Below are 23,780 nucleotides of genomic sequence, written 5' to 3'. Positions count from 1 at the left end.
TTAATAAATGCTGAGATATAACAATAACAAGTTTAAGATAGTTCTTCTAAATGTACATGGTGACGTATACTGTAGTAGTGAACCAGCTGTTGTTGCCTGCAATTTGTCAGTTAGATTCCAAAGTTATTTAGGTTCTTTCACCAAAATTGTTGTACTGATTTTGATGATATTAAACTTCACAACCAAATCAAGAAATTAACTTAATAGTGTTATAAGAACAAACCACATTTCTGTAGGTTTTGTGATTCGTGAACAGTGTCAAACATAATTAAATCTCTATGGTTTCAGCCCAGATGTTATGCTATTAACAGCTACAATTGCAACATATGGTGCAATCACATCACATATAAAATAACTGTTTTTTGTCTTTTCCTTGCTATTTTAATATGCCTATGTCATGTTATACATATGGCAAGAAAAACAATAATAATAATAAAAAAAAAGACATTTGTTTCCATTGAAATGCAACAATAAGTTATGTGTTCCTTATGTTTAGCATTTTAGTTTTTAGTCTGTTCTATCTACTAGTATTTTATTTTTGTATTCATTACCATTACCATTAACCAATATGCCCTATCCATTGATTTATATTCCAGATTAAAGGGTACATTTTGTTTAACTCAACCGTGTAGTTTTTGGTGAAGTTGGTCCACAAACTTACCTCCCTGTGGAAAGAACTGAGAGTATATTTCTTTAAAAGTTTCTTCATTGACGATCCCACTGGGACATTCCTGAAATAAGGCAGCCATGTATTAAAAGGTGAAAGCCCCCCCCACCCTCCACCTTTTGTACAATGTGTCTCCTAGTACCATAATAACCCACATCATTGTACTACACACTGTGGGTCTCTTGTCCAAATTATTATAAGACATAATGGGTGTTACTGTATCAAACTCCCATTATAGTAGCAACAACAAGTGATTTTCAAACTGAATTTGTTACTAAAATGAATCCGTTATGCTTTGAAATTGAGTTGATGAGGTCATTAATGAATGCATTTCTCATTAAACAGCATGTCGCAGGTCATGCACATCACTTCCTGTCTCATCAACTGGATAAAGGGAACTCGTTAATCAAAATGCATGTTAACGAGATCAAGAAAAATCAATGAAAACATAATTCACTGTTATGGTAAGTACTAGCGTACAGGGAGATGGCTCTCCCACCACCAAGTAGAAATAAAAAATAATGGGAATATCTATTTTGTGTATAATTTGTAAAATTCATCCGCCAACACTGCCTCATGTTTCACTCCTATGCTGACGACACCCAGCTCTACTTAAAACACGACCCTGGTAGCTCCTCTGCTATGGTCCGGCTCTCGGCTTGCATTCAAGACATCGAGGCCTGGATATCTGCCCATTTTCTTCAACTGAACACTAACAAATCTGAACTCCTAGTAGGTTCTAAAACTCAACTTAATAATCTCAGCATAGCTGCCCTGAACCTCGTAAACTGTCTGCTGATGCCTTCCCCCACAGTACGAAGCTTTGGTGTACTTCTTGACAGCAACTTTTCCTTTGATGCTCACATCTCCTTTATGGTCAAATCTTCCTTCTACCATATTCGAAACATCTCCAAAGTCCGTCCCTACCTTTCCCTACCGAATGTGGAGATACTTTGTTATGCATTTGTCTCCTCTCAACTCGACTACTGCAACTCTCTATATGGTGATCTCCTGGCACGCACCATAAACCGACTGCAGCTTGTTCAGAATGCTGCTGCCAGGATCCTTACCAGTTGTAAAAAACAACGCTCATTTAGCTTCATGGCTCCGACTCTTTGAAATCCCTTTGAAAATACCATTGATCGCTATTTAGCTTCAGAATCACACATTAAATGAAAAGCTGCTACAGTGCCTGCTGAACAGAACGTAAAATAAACAGCTTTCAGAAAACAAACTGGAAAGTCAGCGCAGACAAAAAGTATCCCTATCGGCTGTAGCCAAGTTAAATCAGTACTACAGGTATGATCCAGCACAGCCACCTCACTTCAAACAACCTGCTGCTTCATTTTTAAACCCAGTTAGAATTTTAGACCCGAACAGGCACATTTTTTTGGTTGGGTTTTGATATTGCCTTTATTAAAGTATGCAAAAAATGCCCTTGGGTAACCGAGTTTTGGGACTGTTTCTAATCGATTTCCATATCTGTATAACTTGGTAAAGTTTTGCCTTGCACTTCCAACCAATTCAGTGGATGCAGACGTGCAGTCTCAATGTATGGGCAAATCCACACCAGAATGTAGGCAGCAACTGCTGGGGGGTGCTGCATGCTTGCCTTTAGCAGATGACAGCACTCTGTTTGAGTAAGAAAGCAAGTACCGCTATTTTTAGGCTTCTATAGTGCTCTGAAATATTGTCTACTTAGGTTTATTTAATGGTTAAGCAGGTTCGTCAACGAAATCCTAATTTTATTCCATAACCTACCCGCGAAGAATACGTAAATTTGCTGTGATTTACATAGACCCCTAGTTTTTACACATGTATACCATGTATGTAACACTTATATGTATTAAGCTTTTAAAATTAGAATAGAACTCCCTAACAAGGATGTATTGCAAATCCACAATCACCTGTAAGGAAACTTTATTGTAATAGTATGACATTTTCTATACCAAGATTTCATTATTTCCTCTTAGGTTTTTATTTGTATAATTCAAAAAAATCTACAGTAGAGGTCAGATGTCACAATGCTACTGTTACATTTTTAACATCAATATTAAAATGAAAGACAAACTATTGGATACAACTCAAAAGTTTTATTCAAGCACATCATATCAAACATCTGCACAGCTGAAACGTTGTATTTAAATGAACAATTAAACATAAAAAGGGTTTATTTTCTATCTTACCACTATAAAGCACTACTTCAAAAAATGAAAAACTGTAATAAAATAAACATTTCAAAAGAAACTAGTGTGTAAACAGGTACATGCACATGCAAAACTGTAAAAACAAAAGTAGCTTTTAATCTAAAATGAAAGTGACATATGGTTTATCTTGCGTGTGTCACTTGCAGCACAGAAAACAAATTGAGCTGCTGCATCCTGCAGCTTTGCAGTTTTCTGATCGAAATGTTTCTGCCGAAGCGCTGTAGCTAGATTCAAGATGGAATCTCTCCTAATGACATTTTCCCTGATGCATTCCTTGTACAAAATGAAGGAATTAGTGGCTGGCAGGTCCAGTAGAGATATCAACAGGCTATTATATTTAATATATATGTGTGTGTGTTATATTCAAAATAAAAAGATGTATTGTAAAGGGCAGTCAAAGTTCCCGCCACGGCAGTCATTTTGACGGTTTTCACTTTTAAAATTGAAATTACTCTGTGTGAAAAATACGCAGTTGTCCATTCTTGACTTTTCTTAAGTGCATGTATTAAATACCCTGATGGTGTTTGAAACACAGGATCACAAAACTGAATATGTTATAATAATCCCCTCTATCTAAAACTGCCAACCGTCACTTTTACTGCCCTTTACAATACATGTTTTTATTTTGAATATAACCTACAATATTCTAGGTTTTTATTTATTTCTTTATTTATTTTTTAATATACAAGCCTGTTGTTATCTCTACCGGACCTGGCAGCCACCAATTTCCTCGTTTTGTTCAAAGATTGCACCAGGGACAATAACACATAGTGACGCATGCAGAGAAAACATGTTACTGTTTTTAAATTAAAAAATACATTTGTTTTTACAGTTGTGCATGTGCATATACCTGTTTACACATTAGTTTCTTTTGAAATGTTTATTTATTATAGTTTTTCATTTTTTTTAAAGTAGTGCTTTATTGTGGTAAGTTAAAAAATAAACCATTTTATGTTTAATTGTTCATTTAAATACAGTGTTCTGGCTGTGCAGATGATTGAAATGATGAGCTTGAATAAAACTTTTGAGTTGTATCTGGTAGCTTGTCTTTCATTTTAATATTGATGTTGTTTAAAATGTATATATGAACTGTCATTGTTCATTATTGTTAACATTTTATGTCCAAAAGCAAAGCAAAACATTTGAATTAATCTCACAAATCCTGACTAATTTAACTATCATACTAAATTCAGCATATTTTTATATACTACTGTCATATAATCCAAACACAACATGCTTTGAAAAAAAGCTAATTGGTAGAGTTAATAGATTTAAAAAAAACAAAAAAACAAAAAACACATTTTGTCTTAATTTTTAAATCAAGAAAACATGAATACAATAGGCCTACTTCTGATTTGGCTTGTCCAAAACGAATGTAGAGGCCTAAAGTGTGTATCCTAGCAACGCTAATCTACCATACTAGCATGAAAATAAACACACTCACGGTTTTATTGCAAACCAGCAACAGGAGATTGGGTTCTAATTTGATATATTAATTCAACAATATGTAATTGAAGCTCGGGAAATTTTAGGACAGATGATCAATAATCGATGCATAGATTAATTGTTGCACCCCTACTAACCAGTTAAATGTCTGGTAATACAATAAATCCTTGTGTGTGCGGGGTTCAAACTAAAATAATAAAACTTCTATTTCCTTTTTCTCCCAACCGTCCTTTCTCTTTCCTTCACTCTCTTCTCTTTTCTCCCAGTCAGAGATTTGGCGCTCTTTGGAGCTCTTTGGAGCTCTTTGGAGCTCTTTACATTGTTTCACTGCTCAGGCCCTCACTTTTAGCCTCCCTCTCTGTCCCTCGGAGTCATACAACAACCATTGCAGACAAGTCCTCGAGGATCACCCCCCCCACCCACACACATGCACAAACACACACACACACACACACACACACTAACACGAACGCTAATTGCGTTCCCCATTTCCTTACAATACATGTAACACTGAACAAGACATGACAAATGAACACAAGACAACACAACACAGATGCAATCACCATGGTCATTACAATATTAACATTATTTTGTAAATCAACATAATTTACGAAATCACATTAGCTTGATTATTTAATAAAGAAATAGGAATAACAACCACTTGAAAATGTGTTAATTAACGCTGGAGTTACCATTTACGACCTTTTGAAAATCCTGCCCAATAAGTTATGAATATTTCACAGCTTTATTCGATTATTGAGGTAGTGTGTGAAGTGTAACATGGGAATTACAACATGCTCTTGCTAAAAGAGTACTGCTGACTCTTTGAGTTGATGCTTTTTATAAAAAATAAAAATAATCATCTTGTATAAAATATCACTGGTAAAAGAAAGAAAAAAAAGGGGGCTGTCACACGAACAAAGGCTTAATAAGGTCTCTAGAGTAGAATGTATTGAATAATTACCAGAGCTGAACTACAAGACAGATACAGTTTGGCTGAGAAATGGGCACATATGATATGACTGTAAGATAAGTGGAATAAACAATAAAGCACACATCAACTTAAGTATTTGTCCTGTCCTTAATTTGCTTCAGTAATCTATTCACAGCCCCCTACTATTGTTCAGTTAATCTTGTCTCACCGGCTGTCTTAACCTTGAAAGGTCTTGTAGGTATATCATACAGATCATTTGGGCTATAGATGCAGGTTCTTTACAGCATTGTTAACCTCATGGCCCGTTGGGTTCTGCAGTATATACCCTCAATACTAACAGGACTTTTGAATCTGCCTTTGAACGTCAGCCTAAATTTCCTAGAAACAAATTTTTACATTTTCTTCACGCACAAAAACGATTTCAAATGATTAATATCCTTTGTAGATGACTGGCCCTGTCTTTTCTTATAAAGAACAGTAATAGACAGCCTGAAAGTAGGACATACAAGCTGAATGCTTTCTTTAACCTAGTATGGAACTTACTCGGGTAGAGAAATGGTAGCAGACTGCCTAATAGGATTTTTTAAAACGAAAAAATAAGTTTGTTATAAATGGTGCTTTCAAGCATAAACAGAAAATGGGTTCTGACAATAACATTGAACTCCTAGAGAAAAATATATTAATAATTTAAAAATGTGCTAGACCTGCTGCAATATCAGATTTCCCAAGAATTATAAAACTCTAGAGTATACAGTAGAAAAAACAAACCAAATAATGCAGGAAAGCATTTCATTCTAAATACACACTGTAAGAATATATTTGCCGTGTGACTAAACAAGTCTAGTTATTGAAAAACTACAACAAATAATATAGTGAAAAGAAGTGAACTTCAACAAATTTTTCTTGAAAACTAGGAGCCAATACAAATTATACTACGTTATCTGAATCTTGCACCAATGGGTTATTACAAGCATGTAAGCATTATTCTAAGTGTTTAAAAAGTATGACCACTTAAAACAGGTGGGTTTTTTTTATGTTAACGACTTAACTATTTTCAGGCTATTTAATTAATGTTTCAATTAGCCTGGTGAGCCACCTACAGTAGCTCCAGAGGGCAGGAAAATTAACCTGTAAAGAAAAAACTTACCTGAAAATAAAGTGTCTTAGACAATGTTAAAAAAAAAGGTGACATGCTCTGCCTTCCCCCTCTATTGGCCTGGATTCATATTGGCTGCAAGTAAAATTAGTTTGTTGGTTTAGAGGACCAGCTGCAATTTGTCGATTAGACTCCAAACTTATTTAGGTTCTTTTACCAAAATTGTTGTACTGATTTTTGTTGTATTCAATTTCACAACCAAATCAATAAATCAACTTACTGGTGTTATAAGAACACAAAACCAACCACAATTTAGTAAACTTGGCACTGTCGGTTTTGCAAGCACTCACTAAAAGAGAGGCCAAGGATTGTATGATCATGAAGACTGCTACTTCCTCATGCCCTAAAAGCTTGGGCAGTCTTGGTGTTCGCTCCCGCTTAAATAGAGAAATAGACTTCAGTCCCTGCTGCTGCCAATCTTCTAGCATCCTTGCCTATCCTCTCATTAAAATGTTGTGCTACATTTCGGCATCGATTGTAGAATGGGGTACCCTCATTTGGCAAGAGAAGTGCACTTCACACACAAAGCTCTGCTGAAAGCACTTCTTAATCTTGTAGTACAGAAAACGTGGTTCTACTTTATAATAATCCTATTACTTCATTGTCAACAGTGATTATAACTATAGTTATAACCACATCCCTGAATGACCTTACATCACAATTGAATTAATGGTTCAGTTGAAAGACAGCTCAACTCAGTTTTGTTAATGAAGCTCTAATGCTGCTGGTCAACTGTTAGGTTTAATTAATACCATGAAGATCTTCTGCCTGTAGTGCCTACACCTGACAAGCCCCCACTGAGCTCACCACATTTCCTTTCTGAAACTGCACAGATAAAAAGAAATGTCAACTTTAATATTGCTAAAAAAATTGTCAGTACTCAAAATAAAAAATAAATCAATAAATGTGTAGGTATGCAAAGAGCAGCACGATTCAATTTCCCTAGTTAGCAAAGGTTGGTAACTATGTTGGATTGGTTTGTCTATTAATTGAATAGATTAGGATGACATTTCTGCGCTGCCTGTAAATACTATTAACCCTTTGCGGTCCTATTACAATTTTCCCTTTCCAGTCGTCAAAAAGACGTAAAGCACAGGTCTCTAGTCATTTTTTTCTCTGGAAAAATTCGAGAAAACCTTTCAATGGTCAAGTGATACCCAATGAAGCCAAAAGAAAGGGGGGGGGGGGGGGGGGGGTTGTTTTTGCCCCTGCAATACAGATAGCCCCTGCACCACAGAGATAACACAGATACAAACAAAGGAGAAAGCTGCTTCTGTATCCAACACTCAAAGAACATCACAGACATTTGCAGAGCTTTTTGAGATGTTATAGTAATAAAATAATAACTTGGATTGCATTATTTAGGAGTTTGATGGTAAAACAAGTGATCAGGAGATTATTTATCTATATGCCTATAAAGAGGTATGTGAAAAATACAGTGAACAAGGGGTGGGGCTTGGCTGGAGATGTAGAACTGATGTCCTTTTGCCATGCAACACCTGTTTTAACCTGTTTTTAGTCTAACATTATATATATATATATATATATATATATATATATATATATATATATATATATATATATATATATATATATATATATATATACAGCTCTGGAAAAAATTAAGAGACCACTGCAAAATTATCAGTTTCTCTGGTTTTACTATTTATAGGTATGTGTTTGGGTAAAATGAACATTTTTGTTTTATTCTATAAACTACTGACAACATTTCTCCCAAATTCCAAATAAAAATATTGTCATTTAGAGCATTTATTTGCAGAAAATGACAACTGGTCAAAATAACAAAAAAGATGCAGTGTTGTCAGACCTCGAATAATGCAAAGAAAATAAGTTCATATTCATTTTTAAACAACACAATACTAATGTTTTAACTTAGGAAGAGTTCAGAAATCAGTATTTGGTGGAATAACCCTGATTTTCAAGCACAGCTTTCATGCGTCTTGGCATGCTCTCCACCAGTCTTTCACATTGATGTTGGGTGACTTTATGCCACTCCTGGTGCAAAAATTCAAGCAGCTTGGCTTTGTTTGATGGCTTGTGACCATCCATCTTCCTCTTGATCACATTCCAGAGGTTTTCAATGGGGTTCAGGTCTGGAGATTGGGCTGGCCATGACAGGGTCTTGATCTGGTGGTCCTCCATCCACACCTTGATTGACCTGGCTGTGTGGCATGGAGCATTGTCCTGCTGGAAAAACCAATCCTCAGAGTTGGGGAACATTGTCAGAGCAGAAGGAAGCAAGTTTTCTTCCAGGACAACCTTGTACTTGGCTTGATTCATGCCAAAGCTGCCCGATTCCAACCTTGCTGAAGCACCCCCAGATCATCACCGATCCTCCACCACATTTCACAGTGGGTGCGAGACACTGTGGCTTGTAGGCCTCTCCAGGTCTCCGTCTAACCATTAGACGACCAGGTGTTGGGCAAAGCTGAAAATTTGACTCATCTGGGGGTGCTTCAGCAAGGCTGGAATCGGGCATTGCAGCAACATACACTGTTCGGGCGCATAATTAGGGCGTAATTGAGAACTCTTTCTCCAGACTGTGTATATATATATATATATATATATATATATATATATATATATATATATATATATATTATTATATAGCGCGTGTAAAATAAACAGCATGTGCGAAAATAAATTGGAATAAGTTATTCGATTTTTCTTTGATCTACTTTGGATGGATTTTCAAAACATCTTAAGACCACCATTGTACAGACGCAACCATAATTCCAAAAGTTGCCATTTCAAGTTTAAAGCCTTATTATTATTGTCAAATAAAAATAACCTTTCCTGTTGAAAATTAGCAATAATTACACATCATTTGTATTTTTAAGACACATATATTATTGTGGTAGACCTTTTTACTGACCCTTAGATTCAATTTTAATTGTGGCACTACTGTCCTTATAGCAGCTTTTAAAAAGTGCCACCATCATGATACAGATAATGCATGTTCTTTGGCATTGTATAAACATTAAATAATTGCACAAAGTTATCATAATATTTGGTAGTTAATGTAATATTTGGTATTTGGTACTTTTTAAGAGCCACTGCATTATAGCATCATGATCATTAAAATGTAATCCTAATGTGAGTCTTTTTAAGTAATCATTTGCAGTACTAAAAAGGCATACTTTGAAAAAGGAATTCAGCTATGAGTGTAGAAACATTGACAGGCCACATGTAAGTAAATGGAAATGAAAGCCAGGCTGAGGGATAAATCATTAAACAGTCCAAATGGAATATTTCAACTTACAACTCCTTTCCTTAATCATAGGTAAGTATCAAATTCAGGGGATAACTATGTACAACAAATCAGAATATTAGCCAATAAACCACTTTTACGCTCGGCAAGTTTCAGAGACAGCAAATTAATTGTAATTATCATTTGAGTTTAAAAAATGCACAGATCATTACACTCAGTATTTCTCAAAATATGTGACTTGATTGGATGTGCTGAGTGCTTTGTTTAAAAAAAAATAAAAACATACAAGGCGGCTGACAAAACACCTTATTTATTTTCTTGTAAAATGTATTTTATTAAATATGAAACAGAGACAGTCCACTACATTACGCTTAGTATCTTGCACCAATATTGCATGCAATTGTATTTTAAATGCTTCTGTGTTTGTTCTCTCTTCCTCTTTCTTGATGAAATGCAACTCTTTCTACAAACTCACCTGTCTCTGTTTCTGTGTTCTTACTCTTAGTCTTTTTATTTGTGTTATAAGACTGCTTTTATATTATACAAAGATTCCAGGAATCCTGTGGGAGAAGGGTTTTGAATACAAAATATTAATACTTTTCCCAACCCCACATCTCGTCAAACAAATATATATATATATATATATATATAGATGTACAGAATATTGTTATGAAGTACAACAGGCTTTTTTGAAAAATATAAGAGCTATTTCTGTTTACAATAATGACAGCTGAAGGGTAAAAAAATCGGGATTGACATTTGAAAATTGTCATTCTGTTTTCTTTCATCAGTCAGTGAAAATAAGCATTCTAGTTAGTTACTGATTATTCAGAAAATGTTCATTTGAAGTGAAAAATGTTTCTGTGTTCATCTTCAAGACAATAGACACAGTAGCTGCCAGTATTAGCATAATGACAAGACATATAATTATACCAGCATTTAGCAAGTCATGTGCAAATATTTGTGAAGCCAAATACATTTTACGTAAAGAAAAAAAAAAAGGAGGGGGGGGGGGGGGGGGGGCTGGGGGGAATCATTGCATTAAATGTGTTTTATGGATATTCTTTATCTTTGTGACAGCAATATTAAGACAGATTTGTCTTCAGAAGAGCAGAAAAATTGGAGGCTATAATGATTACCAGAATGTTAATTATATTTGACTGAATGTTTAGCTTGTAAAAACAACTGATTTTTACAGATAACTGCATTATTCCTTTAACCAGAAAAAAATGAATTGTTATTTATTTAACTGTGACAGGATAACAGCTAGACAGAGACTGAAGCCAGGAAACAGCAGTACAAGCACCAAAGCATGCTTTAATAAACCAAAATAACACAAAAGTACAAACAAAAAGGCACAAGGGCAAAATAAAGGTTTAAACAAAAATACAAAAACTGTTCAGGCTGGACAAAGCCTTCACTGAACTTTTAAAGACAACATAGGTTCACTCACCAAACTCTCCAAATGGAGCCCTGGACTCTCATTTTATGGGATGTGGCTGGAGACTAATTAATCAGTAATTAGCAATGATCTAATTAAGTCTCCAGCCACATTCTCACATGTTTTTGGCATAGAGGAATGAACCCCATCCCTGGCCAACCACCACCAAACAACAATTAAAATACATGGGCAGAGCTCTCACTCTGCCACATTAACTGTTATAGAATGTGTGTCACCTGGAGAAGAAAGGGAATTTTGGGAAGTTGGGAGAACTGAGGAAGTATGTTACCAGATTCACTGTCAATGATTTCATACCAAATAGATGCCAATTGGAAATACAGGGTTGACGGGTGGGGTAACATTCTTTCAACCACAAATAAACCATAAGGAAACTATGGCAATACTAATAAAAGATGGTGGTAATTTTCGGCTAGTAAAAATAATTACTGGGCAGTATTTAAAATGTGACTTATAAAACTATGGCCTGGTTTATTTTACCGGCCGGTAATGGTTTTAGATGTGATTTTCCAACGCAAAAAGTTACAGAGATATTTTATGTAACCACTTGTCAGAGGTATACAAATAAGCCATGTCTCCTACTCAGACATCAATGGCATACACCATCTGTTTACACCTTCCCGTTATGGCTATGGAACATATCTGCAGACAGACAGGTTGTCCGAAATATCGAGATGTCAGTTTTAAAAATAATAATAATTGCACACACAGGTGCTGGACGTGAGTGAGAGGTTAGTGTAGGTTGTTATACACTTTTTGATATAAAAAAAAAAAAAAAAAAAAAAAAAGAAAAAAACTAAACAAAACAAAACACTTTTTTATATAGGTTATAAGCACATGCCTTCCTGAAAAAGAACTGTAGCCACAAAAAATGTAACGTGTTGTCACAGCTCACGTTTCCAATACGATATTACATTTATCTAGGTGTTGTTTTGCAAGTGGCGACTTTTGCTTTAAAAAAAAGGAAATGAAGCGCTGGTTAAAAAGAAAAACACCTCGCACTGACGAGGCAGCTGATTCTTCTGCTGCAGGCAAAAAAAAAAAAACTAAACGTTTGTTGTTAAATTAAAACTGCAGAACGTACAACACAAACAAGCATCCAAATAATCAGAACACAAGAAACAGCAAACTTCTATTATTATTAAATTACATACCGATTAATTCTCGTTCATGTGTATGATGGAGCACTGTCCCTTAAAATAAGCAACAGCCATAGTTAAAACAAATAAATAAAATAACACAGCGCACACAATCGGCATATACTACTACTACTAATAATAATAATAATAATAATAATAATAATAATAATAATAATAATAATAATAATAATAATAACCCTACTTCTGTTTACGTTTCTCTGCATCTTAATTTCCAAATGCTGCTCCAAAAACTGCATGCGCAGCCTGTATTTCTATGGTTTTATATTTCTTACTGCCTGCTCTTTCTTAGTTTTTTGCTTTTCGAGAAAAGTTGTCCCGCAAGCTCTTCCATCTGTTTTTAACTACATCTGAGTCACCATACATGCAAAATAAGTAAAACAAGCAACAGTTTAGTACATTACTTGAGTAACACAAGCAAAAAACCTTCCCAGCGACAGCGAGTGGGAGAAGTACAGGCGTGGAAAAGTACAGAGCAGTTTAGAAGCAGTAAGGAGAAATTGCATCTTTAATTGCTTTAATCAGAAAACAGAGGACATTGGGGAAACACAGCAGCAGCTCAAAGTCAAACAGCCGCGTGTCTTTTTCTGATAACAAACAAGCTGAAACTCGGAGCAGCTGATTCAAATTCAGCGCCGTTCTGAGACACGGGCGAGGGGAGGAGCCAACAGCACAGCAGAACAACGCAGTTAAACGAGGCAGTCTTCCCAGCGACAGTGAGTGGGAGAAGTACAGGCGTGGAAAAAGTACAGAGCAGTTTAGAAGCAGTTTGACGGCTGCAGAAGAAACTAAACTTAAAAAAAAAAAACCCTCAACATGGTCTTCAAGCCAGTAATCTGTGACACCTGCTTGATGTGGGAAATCGAGAAAACCCAGCGGAGTAAACCAAGTGTGCGTAAAGTGCCGCGCGATCCAGGATTTGCATAAACTAGTATGCTAGAAATGGAGCTGGAAGAAGTGAGATAGCAACAGGATCTTGAGCTACTGGCACACCCACAATTCATGGAAGTCTGCATCACCCCTAACAGACTGAAAGCCACCAGGGAGATAGAAGGTCAGAACAGCTGGGTTCAGGTAGGCAGAACAGGGTAAAAAAGAAACTTCGTCCAACACAACCACCAGAAATCAAAACAACCAACAAATTTGAGTCACTTCAGAATTTTGATGAGCAGAACCAACAACAAGAGAACGAAAGGAACAACATCCAGGACCCTATTGACAGTGGTGACCAGACAGCAAAAAGAAGGGAGGTCATGATTGTTGGGGACTCCATATTGAGAAACACAGCAAGTTCAATTCGCAGTTTGGACCCCCTTACTACAACAGTGTGCTGCCTTCCGGGAGCCTCGGTCAAGCACATCACTGAAAACGTGGACAGGCTCCTAGAACGAACAGGAGACGACCCGGTAGTAGTCGTCCACATCGGTACAAACAACATTGGAAGAGACAGACCAAAATCCCTGCAAAACAAATTCAGAGAGCTAGGAAGGAAATTAAAAGAGAAAACCAAAACTGTGGTATTTTCTGGTATACTACCGGCACCTTGCAAAGGACCATATGGACAGCTGGAAATAATTAATCAAAACGCATGGCTGAAGATGTGGTGCACACGGGAAGGCTTCACCTATCTTGATCATTGGACCACATTCTACAACGAGGACTATCTGTATAGACGGGATGGACTGCACTTAAATAACAAGGGAACCAGTCTACTCGGAGAAAAGATCCTTGAGCAGGTTCAGAAGCATTTAAACTAGAAAGGAAGGGGGGAGAAATCAACAAAAAAACAGAAGGGAGACCGCATCAAAACAAGAACAACAACTCAGGTAAGACAACCATTAAATGTATTTATCTAAATGCTAGAAGTATCAGAAACAAAATTCTAGAACTTGAAGCTACTGCACTAACAAGTAACTATGATGTGATAGGTGTTACAGAAACGTGGTTGTCTGAGAGTGATGGGGACGAATATAATATTTGTGGGTATACACTGTATAGGAAAGACAGGCAGGACAGAAGAGGAGGAGGGGTAGCGCTATACATAAGAAAACAGTCTTGAAGCCCAGGTGTTAAACCTGGACAAAGAAAATAAAGTCGAATCAATATGGGTCAGAATAACGGACAAAAATTCAAAGGGCATAATAATAGGAGCATGCTATAGACCGCCAGATTCAGACGGTGAGCAAAATAATTTGTTATACAATGACATTATAAATGCGTGTAGGAAAGGAAAAGCCATACTAATGGGGGATTTCAACTTCCCCCATATAAAATGGGAAAACCCGGTGGGTAGCACGAAGGATGAAATTGAAATGGTGGAAAAGACAAATGACTGCTTCCTAACACAATTTGTCAAGGCACCAACTAGAGGGGAGGCATGCCTTGATTTAGTCTTTTCAAATAACGAAGACAGAATAACTAAAACAGAGGTCAGAGAACCACTGGCAAACTCAGACCACAACATGGTCTCATTTGAAGTGTTTTTTAAATCCCCAAAAGTAATGACTAAAGCTAAGGTTTACAATTTTAGAAAAGCAAACTATGAAGGTATGAAACAGAGACTAACAGAAGTAGATTGGAGTAAAATAGAGAAAACACCCACAGAAGAAGGATGGTTGTTCTTCAAAAATGTAGTACTAGAGGCGCAAAACAATTACATCCCTAAAGTAGACAAATCTAAATGTAAAACTAAATTGCCAAAATGGTTTAATAGATCAATTTAAAAAAAAAAATATTAAGAGAAAAAAGGCACTTTACAGAGCATTAAAAAAGGACCAAAAAGAAAGTACCCAGAAAGAGTACACGGAACTGCAAACGCAAGTCAAAAGGGAAGTTAGAAAGGCCAAGAGAGAAATAGAAATGAACATTGCTAAGGGAGCTAAAACCAATTCCAAAATGTTTTTCCAATACTACAACAGCAAGTGAACATTCAAAGAGGAGATTAAATGTTTAAGAGATACAAATGGCAAAATTGTAGATGAAGAAAAAAAAATAGCAAATATATTAAATGATTACTTTTCACAAGTTTTTACAAAGGAAGATACTGACAACATGCCCCACATGTCATCCAGTTCCTACCCAGTTTCAAATAACTTTAGCATAACTGAGGCAGAAGTGTTAAAGGGACTAAGAGCTCTTGAAATAAACAAATCCCCTGGGCCGGATGAGATCCTCCCAGTAGTACTCAAAGAAATGAAAGAAGTAATTTACAAACCGCTAACCAAGATCATGCAGCAGTCTCTTGACACAGGGGTGGTACCGACAGACTGGAAAATTGCAAACGTAATACCGATCCACAAAAAGGGAAACAAAACTGAACCAGGTAACTACAGACCAGTAAGCCTGACTTCTATTATATGCAAACTTATGGAAACTATAATAAGATCCAAAATGGAAAATTACCTATATGGTAACAGGGTCCTGGGAGACAGTCAACATAGTTTTAGGAAAGGGAGATCGTGTCTAACTAACTTGCTTGATTTTTTTGAGGATGCAACATCGATAATGGATAATTGCAAAGCATATGACATGGTTTATTTAGATTTCCAGAAAGCTTTTGACAAAGTCCCGCACAAAAGATTAATTCTCAAACTGAACGCAGTTGGGATTCAAGGAAACACATGTACATGGATTAGGGAGTGGTTAACATGTAGAAAACAGAAAGTACTGATTAGAGGAAAAACCTCAGAATGGAGTGTGGTAACCAGTGGTGTACCACAGGGATCAGTATTAGGTCCTCTGCTATTCCTAATCTACATTAATGATTTAGATTCTGGTATAGTAAGCAAACTTGTTAAATTTGCAGACGACACAAAAATAGGAGGAGTGGCAAACACTGTTGCAGCAGCAAAGGTCGTTCAAAATGATCTAGACAAGATTCAGAACGGGCAGACACATGGCAAATGGCATTTAAGAGAAAAGTGTGTACTGCACGCAGGAAATAAAAATGTGTATTATAAATATCATATGTGAGATACTGAAATTGGAGAAGGAATCTATGAAAAAGACCTAGGAGTTTTTGTTGACTTAGAAATGTCTTCATCTAGACAATGTGGGGAAGCTATAAAAAAGGCTAACAAGATGCTCGGATACATTGTGAAAAGTGTTGAATTTAAATCAAGGGAAGTAATGTTAAAACTGTACAATGCACTAGTAAGACCTCATCTTGAATATTGTGTTCAGTTCTGGTCACCTCGCTATAAAAAAGATATTGCTGCTCTAGAAAGAGTGCAAAGAAGAGCGACCAGAATTATTCCGGGCTTAAAAGGCATGTCGTATGCAGACAGGCTAAAAGAATTGAATCTGTTCAGTCTTGAACAAAGAAGACTACGTGGCGACCTAACTCAAGCATTCAAAATTCTAAAAGGTATTGACAGTGTTGACCCAAGGGACTTTTTCAGCCTGAAAAAAGAAACAAGGACCAGGGGTCACAAATGGAGATTAGACAAAGGGGCATTCAGAACAGAAAATAGGAGGCACTTTTTTACACTAAGAATTGTGAGGGTCTGGAATCAACTCCCCAGAAATGTTGTTGAAGCTGACACCCTGGGATCCTTCAAGAAGCTGCTTGATGAGATTTTGGGTTCAATAAGCTACTAATAACCAAACGAGCAAGATGGGCCGAATGGCCTCCTCGTTTGTAAACTTTCTTATGTTCTTAACAGTATAGGACTTTACTTTCGGCTTGCTGTAGCACTTTAACCAGAACAGAATCATTAATGTATGTTGCTGATTTTTAATATACAGGCTATGCTTGAAGTTCTTAATCTTAAAAAATTGACATATGTGATTCATGTTTAAAGATCAATGTGTATTTTTGAAACTTTGTGTCCCGAGATATACTCATATTTTAAAACAATTTATTACATTTTATAGTCATTATTAATACAATTATATATATATTATATATATATATATAATATATATCATAGATATATATATATGTATATATATTATATATATATATTATGCATGTGTTCATTTAATTCAGATGGAAGTGTTTTTTTTAACACATCGGGTCTCATTTTGTGTTGCTGTTAAAAATCATTGAAAGTTTTCTTTTTTCTTTACTGTAGCTCTATTTGTTTCCATTATCTTTAAGGAAACTTCATTTCGGCAGTATCTACTGTTTTAAATCGTTCATTTTTATTAAGCCAATCTCTGTTTGTGTTTATGAAATACAGTAGGGGCTACCTGTTTATTTATTGTCATGCCAACGAGGGGGTGAGAGCTATAGTGTGATTGGTTAGAGAGACAAATCTATGGCCAACGCGCAGAGAAAAATAGGCCAAGGTCTATTTTTGACGCCTGCGTTTTTACGCGACGTGTCCAGTGTGAATGCCTCCATAGGATGTCTAGTATTCTAAAAAATGAAGTTCACACTTGACATTGACGCTTTGATGCAACGTTCTGTATTAAGGTCGTTTGACACAGCACAAGTCGCAGCTGAAATCTGCGGGGTCGTCTCACTCCCCTTGACGTACAGTCCACAGAAGCACACCGAAGCCTGGCATTTTCTTACAGCAAGTAAGAAAAACGTCACGATGAGTGAAGTTTTCTGACGCTAAATGGCGTTTCACCCGATGAAATACTGTCATGCTAAACACTATTAGACATGATAAAGGAGACAGTAAGTTTTATGAATATGGGCCTATGTGTTTCTGAAAGGAGAATCCACCCACTAATTACATGCGTAATCAAACTGTTCCTTTAAACAGCCTTCTCGTCTACGCCTCCTTGTCATTTCTTTGGTCATCCTCCTCCCCTGCCTCCACTATGCAGCATGCCTTGTCTAGGGGGAAGGTGGCCCAGAGTGCCACTTGTACTGCCTGCTGTCATTAGTTGTCATTCAATCAATATACATTACATCATAGATCGGTCAGCGCATAGGGGCAGCTATCGAGCGCCGACGGACGAGGCCATGGGGAAGATTATATTAAGTTTCATTATGGGCATGAGCATTTGTCAAATGCAATACAGAATTGTTTATTTTAAATCTTTTGTGGATGCCTCCTTTTCTGAATAGGAAGGAAAGATAAGAAACTGAATTGCTTGCATTTTTAACATATTCTCCACGTTGATGTGGATGTTCCTGCAAAATAAATAACAACATTTTTGCATACATTTAGGCAAACATTAGTCTTTTTTTTTTAATTTTTACAATTGCACACAAAATATTTGAAAAAAAAAAAAAAACACTTTTTTACACTGTGCTTCTAATACTTTCTACTACTGATATCAAAAATCACACGCTCTTCCAGTGTCATTCAAAGGGTCTGCAGTACAGAGCCTTTGAACTCTGGGGCAGTGGTTCTGTAAATACATTATAAAATGTAATGTTCAGCTGCCATCTGTTGTTCTTTACAATACCAACAAACAATAATGTTCCAATTCAAATGCTCTTTAATTGGAATCATTCCCAGACTAACATCTGTTTTATTGCACATTTTTGTTTTAACACATCCACACAGGCAAAAGTTTGAAATGAAAATATATCAATGGTCCCACTGACTGCCAGAAAATGTTCTGCAAACTCATCATCAAATACATCTTGAAAGTCTTCAGCCCAGCAACAATAGCAGTAAGCTAAACAAACAACACATTAAATGTAATCTGCTATCTCTGCCGCAGTGTCTTTATATTGCAATATATTAGCTTACTGTAATTACAGCCCGTTGATTAATGTGGACTGGTATAGACATCAATAGCCATTCTAGGAAAATGAGAGGATTCTCATGGTCCAGAGTGTCTTTCTACATCTGATCCTTACAGCTATAGGTTTGTTATCATGTTAGTATCTGGACAGTATCTCTGTGGCTTTCTATGTGTTTTGCTGTTGTGTTACTGTATTGTCATGATTGCACTGAAATCCTGTATTTGGTCAGTAACCCTCATCTGGGACAGACTCTATTTTTTGCTGTTGTGTTACTGTATTGTCATGACTGCACTGGAACTGATTTGGTCAGTACCCTGTCTGTGGCTTTCTATGTGTTTTGCTGTTGTGTTACTGTATTGTCATGATTGCACTGAAATCCTGGAGCAATTCCAAAGTGGTATGTTTGTCCATGACTACAGAACATTCCTGGATTATTTTATTATGCGTGTAAATTGCTTTCCAACTAGACTGTGAAATACAATAATGACTTAACTGAAATATACAAGCTGGGTTTACTTATCAAGATTTACTCTTAAGCAACATTTGAGTAAATTGCTGAAGGGAATTTGTGGCAAGCTAGCCTGTACTGTGACGTCAGACCCGGAAGAAACACGGCACTGAGAGGTGACAAGGTGAGTGAAAGTAAAGGAAATCCACAGCAGACAGCAGACTGTGCACTACTTGCACTTTTATTATTGTAAATAATAAATTAATAAAAGGTTTGAACACAAAATGGCCAAAACAGATAGACACTAACAAACTGGACGAACACTAAACACACAAGAAGTATAGTGCTGGCCTGCATGATAGTAATTGTTATCAATTCTTATCTTTGATTCTTCATCAATCTCTCTCGCTCTCTCTCATCCTAGAGTGAAGGAAACATTCACCCTTGCTTCACTTCCTGTACTTCCAAACATCTGCCATCCTCGTGTGTAAATACAAATATACACTTTATAACACTCGTGCTACCTAACCCTACATTATATCCTGTGCACCAATACATATACACAAACATTAATACACCACACACCGCACATAAATGCACACAGGGGAAGGGCACACTGCCACAGAATTCCATTTTAATTTATCATAATGACTACATACATTCCTGTATATAGTATATTTTCAAACAGTATACAAACTAATACTTTTATGAATTGTTTTCAATCAAAGGTAACCCATCACAGCCTAAAGGGCTAATAAACACTTTCAGCTCAGTCGGGAAACTAATGCAATAAGATATATTTTTTTAAAACATAGACTAGATAATGCTACTACATTATACATATTTTACACTGCATTATTTGGCTTTTGGCCTTGCCTATCAAGGTGCCCCGGCCCATAAATTAGCTCACAGATAAGTGGAGAGGCTGACCGCAGGGAAGCCATAGGCATGGGGGCAGGATAGCTATTCTCCCCTCAGACAAAGCCAAAAAGACAGGAGGAGGCGAACTTTGGCGCACAGCGGATACATAACGGATCCTTGATGTTTATGTGATTTGATCTAAGGTTAAAGCGAGTTTTCTGCCAGGACCACAATTTTGCTAAATTTAAAATGGAAAGTCTATTACTGTATTATAAACAGAGTTTTGTTTTTGAGTGAGAAAGACACAAATATTATAATACATGTAAGGGAACAAAAAAGGAATCTGCAGATCAATAATGATTCAGAACAGTTTTTTTTTTTTTTTTTTTTTTTTTCCTCTGATCTCATTCTTTTTCAGTAACTGTTTATGATAATTTGCATTCCAAGATGCTGTGCAGGGGTATTAGAAAACAAATTAATTTACAGTTATTTTATATGACTCAAATTATGCATACAGCAATATGAGAAAGAAACCTTTAAAGGATTCTGTTTTCATTTGAAAAGTGCTAATGTATGAAATTTCCTTCAAACTATTTTCAATCTTCCAATAAGCACAAAACTGGAAATTCATAAATATTTACAAAGAAACAGTAAGTAAGAAATCACTTTATCAGACTGTTCTGTGACTACCACTTTATATCGCCAGCTGTGCCAATTCATTTAGTTACACTACTGAAGCAACTCATGTCAAAACAAATGTTGTAAACCCAACAATTAAGTCTAATTTCAAAATGCCATTTAGGCACTTTAATTCATTCAGGTTGTGGGAGGTGTATGTAATTTAGCAGCAGGGAGACTACTCGGTTGGGAAATGCATAATATATTGTAAAATAATGTGAAAGAAGTCAAAGGAATAATCCAAAACACCTGAGGTGACCTTGCAGTGAAAGGTGGAAATGGTTTATTCATACGGTAGCATTTTATTTCTGCAATATTTTCTACCCAATAACCCCGGGGAAAAAGTCATATTTATTTTTGTGTTTAAAGCTTAACTCGTTTCTAACATATTGTTCACCCTTTGGTCTCTGCTTTGATTCCAGCCTATAGTAAGTCAGTAAGAGAGCAAAAGCCGTTATGTCTGTTAGTAGATATCTGAGAGTGAACAACATAGTATTTGGTTTAATTTATAAGCTATGAAGTGTGTTACATTATTTCTAATTTATTTAATCTTGGGCTGCATTTTATTTTTTTAACTGTGTTACTAGCTTTTGATTGAATTAGATGTGAATTTTATTTCTAAAAACAGCAGGCAGAGACAAAAAAAAGACTATTGATGTTAATTGTTACAAACAACATAGTCTCTGTATATTCTACCATATGTTTTCAGGACTCCCATTATAATAAATTCCAATGCTGTATGTGTAGGAGTTTATAGTCGCAATTTTGTATGAAAGAGAAAATGACATGCATTAACCAAAAAATAAAGCAAAGGAACTAAATATTAAGACACACAAATTACTAGAAACAGAAATCAAAATAAGGGCCACTGTTTAATCCACTTTTTAGTTGGAACGAAAACCTACCTTGTCTCAGATTAGTTTTGTAACTTGACTTTTACCCCTACTATGTCTTTAGTTGTCCACTATTTGGCAACTATATAACCTTACCCAATTCTGCAGTATGCAGTGTGCTTGAGAGATATGACACTTTCACACCTACTTGAAAGTGACTCGAATCGTGGTTCACTTAGTTCGTTTGATTGTATGATGCAAATTGAAGTGTGGTTTGGTTCTCTTGGAGTGATATGCGAAACCTCTGAGAACCACACAATCACACCAGGATGTGCATCAAACCAAGTGAACCGAGATAACTTGAAATGGTAGTTTTGCTTCTCTTGGAAGGGGAGTTGGTATGTTTGCCACTTTGCTCTGTTTCGACTTTTTGCAATGTGAAACAAAACGCATTTCAGTTCACTTGAAAACTAACTGCTCCAAACAGCAAAGAAAATCGTAGGGTGATGTACTTCAGCAAGCACCAAGAAAAGTGTCTCCCATTGTTGCACATACGCAACGCGGGGCTTGTCAAAAAACAAACATACACACCACCAGACAACAGTGACCTAATGTCACATGTACACAACAGCACATCACAAAAAAAAAAAATACAAAGGGGTGTGGCAGGACAGTTATGGTGATGTCCCCAGATCAGGAAGTTGACCCAGGTACTGCTGGTTGAAAGCACCGGTGCACGTATTTTTTTGCAACCAAAAATAAATAACGCACCTTTACAAAAACACACAGCTCACCGAGCAAAATAAAAAGGTTTAAACAAAACAAAGTCGAACACATAAAACAAAACAATACTTAGGTCAGACTGGGCAGTCGCCATCACTGATCCTATAACATTAGCATGCTGTTCCTTCCAGCACGCGTAGCACTTGTTTGTTTTCCTCGCTTTTTACTTTTGTTGTGATCCCTTTCAGGTCTCGATCACTTTCTCGCTCGCTCATGTTCCTCCTTGAACACTCAGCCCGATCAGCAAAAGCTACCAGTTTTTATACATGTTACTATCTCCAGATTTTATCTGTCCAATTTTAAATCTGCGTGTTTGACAGCCCATCTGTTAATTAATTTGCTACCGACCACGCATTCACGTGAGATATCTGGCAGAGGCGAACTGCTACAATTACCTCTACCAGACCACATTTAACTACACAACAATACATATATCTTAAATCACCCAAACCATAATCCCAAAACATTTCATTTAACCAGCCCAGCTTTGCCCTGCCCCCTATTTATACGCAGGGCTCTGCCCTGGCAAAGGCTGACTTAATAACTGGCGCAGCACGGGGCTATTCAGTGAAATGATGCTAATAGTGTTAAAGATTGAATTACTATTGCAGCAAGCATATTCTTTAAGCATAATAGCAAAACTATCACAAGCAAATAAAAGTATGACATTACAACTGAATGAGGGGGGTGATGCTGTTGAGCCCTCTCAAGGTATTGTGGGCTAGTCGACGAAACACCAAGGATGTAAGGTGCCACTTCAGCCATCAACACCAGGCAGAAGGATATCTACATCATCAGATGGAAGGAAACGCAGATGGATCACATTAGTGATCTGTGTCTTAGTTGAGGCTTATCTTAGCGAGAGAGCTGTCCAATATCAGCAAGAAGTCTTAACATCTACTGTAATGGAAATCTGTCTCTTTGCTATCCTCCAGTGTCTAATCTGCAAACCAGGCCTTTCCTGTATTTAAACATTATCACACAACACGCAAATGTGAAAATAACTAGTTCATAAATTATTCACTAACATGTTTCTGTGGTGATCTGAAAGTGAATATAGACTTATTTCAATAGAAAATATGTTTCTACTTTTTTCATATTTTGATGCACAAAGTGCTCAGACCACGACAAGCTTCAGTGTGTTGCGTTGTAAATATGACAGTGATGTGACATGACAGTGTTGATTTTCGCAGTTGTCTCCTATAGGAAGCAAAGTGGTTTGCACGCAGATATACACATATCATGGATGAAGAGTTCCAACACA

At 36.5% G+C, this 23,780-nt stretch overlaps 1 protein-coding gene across 3 annotated transcripts in view; it reads right to left on the bottom strand.

Moving 5' to 3' along the window:
* The window catches only part of LOC121324353 (Kv channel-interacting protein 4), a 357,785-nt gene that overhangs the window by 5,973 nt on the left and 328,032 nt on the right, over positions 1-23,780 (bottom strand). For all 3 annotated transcript variants that reach the window (XM_041266111.1, XM_041266106.1, XM_041266098.1), the window contains one exon: positions 662-731. In XM_041266111.1, coding sequence (XP_041122045.1) covers positions 662-731 — 70 coding nt within the window. The remainder of the gene's footprint in view (positions 1-661; positions 732-23,780) is intronic.

The sequence above is a fragment of the Polyodon spathula genome, chromosome 1, assembly GCF_017654505.1.
Source record: "Polyodon spathula isolate WHYD16114869_AA chromosome 1, ASM1765450v1, whole genome shotgun sequence".
In the NCBI taxonomy this organism is placed as follows: Eukaryota; Metazoa; Chordata; class Actinopteri; order Acipenseriformes; family Polyodontidae; genus Polyodon; species Polyodon spathula.
This window is presented reverse-complemented; position numbering and strand designations above follow the sequence as displayed.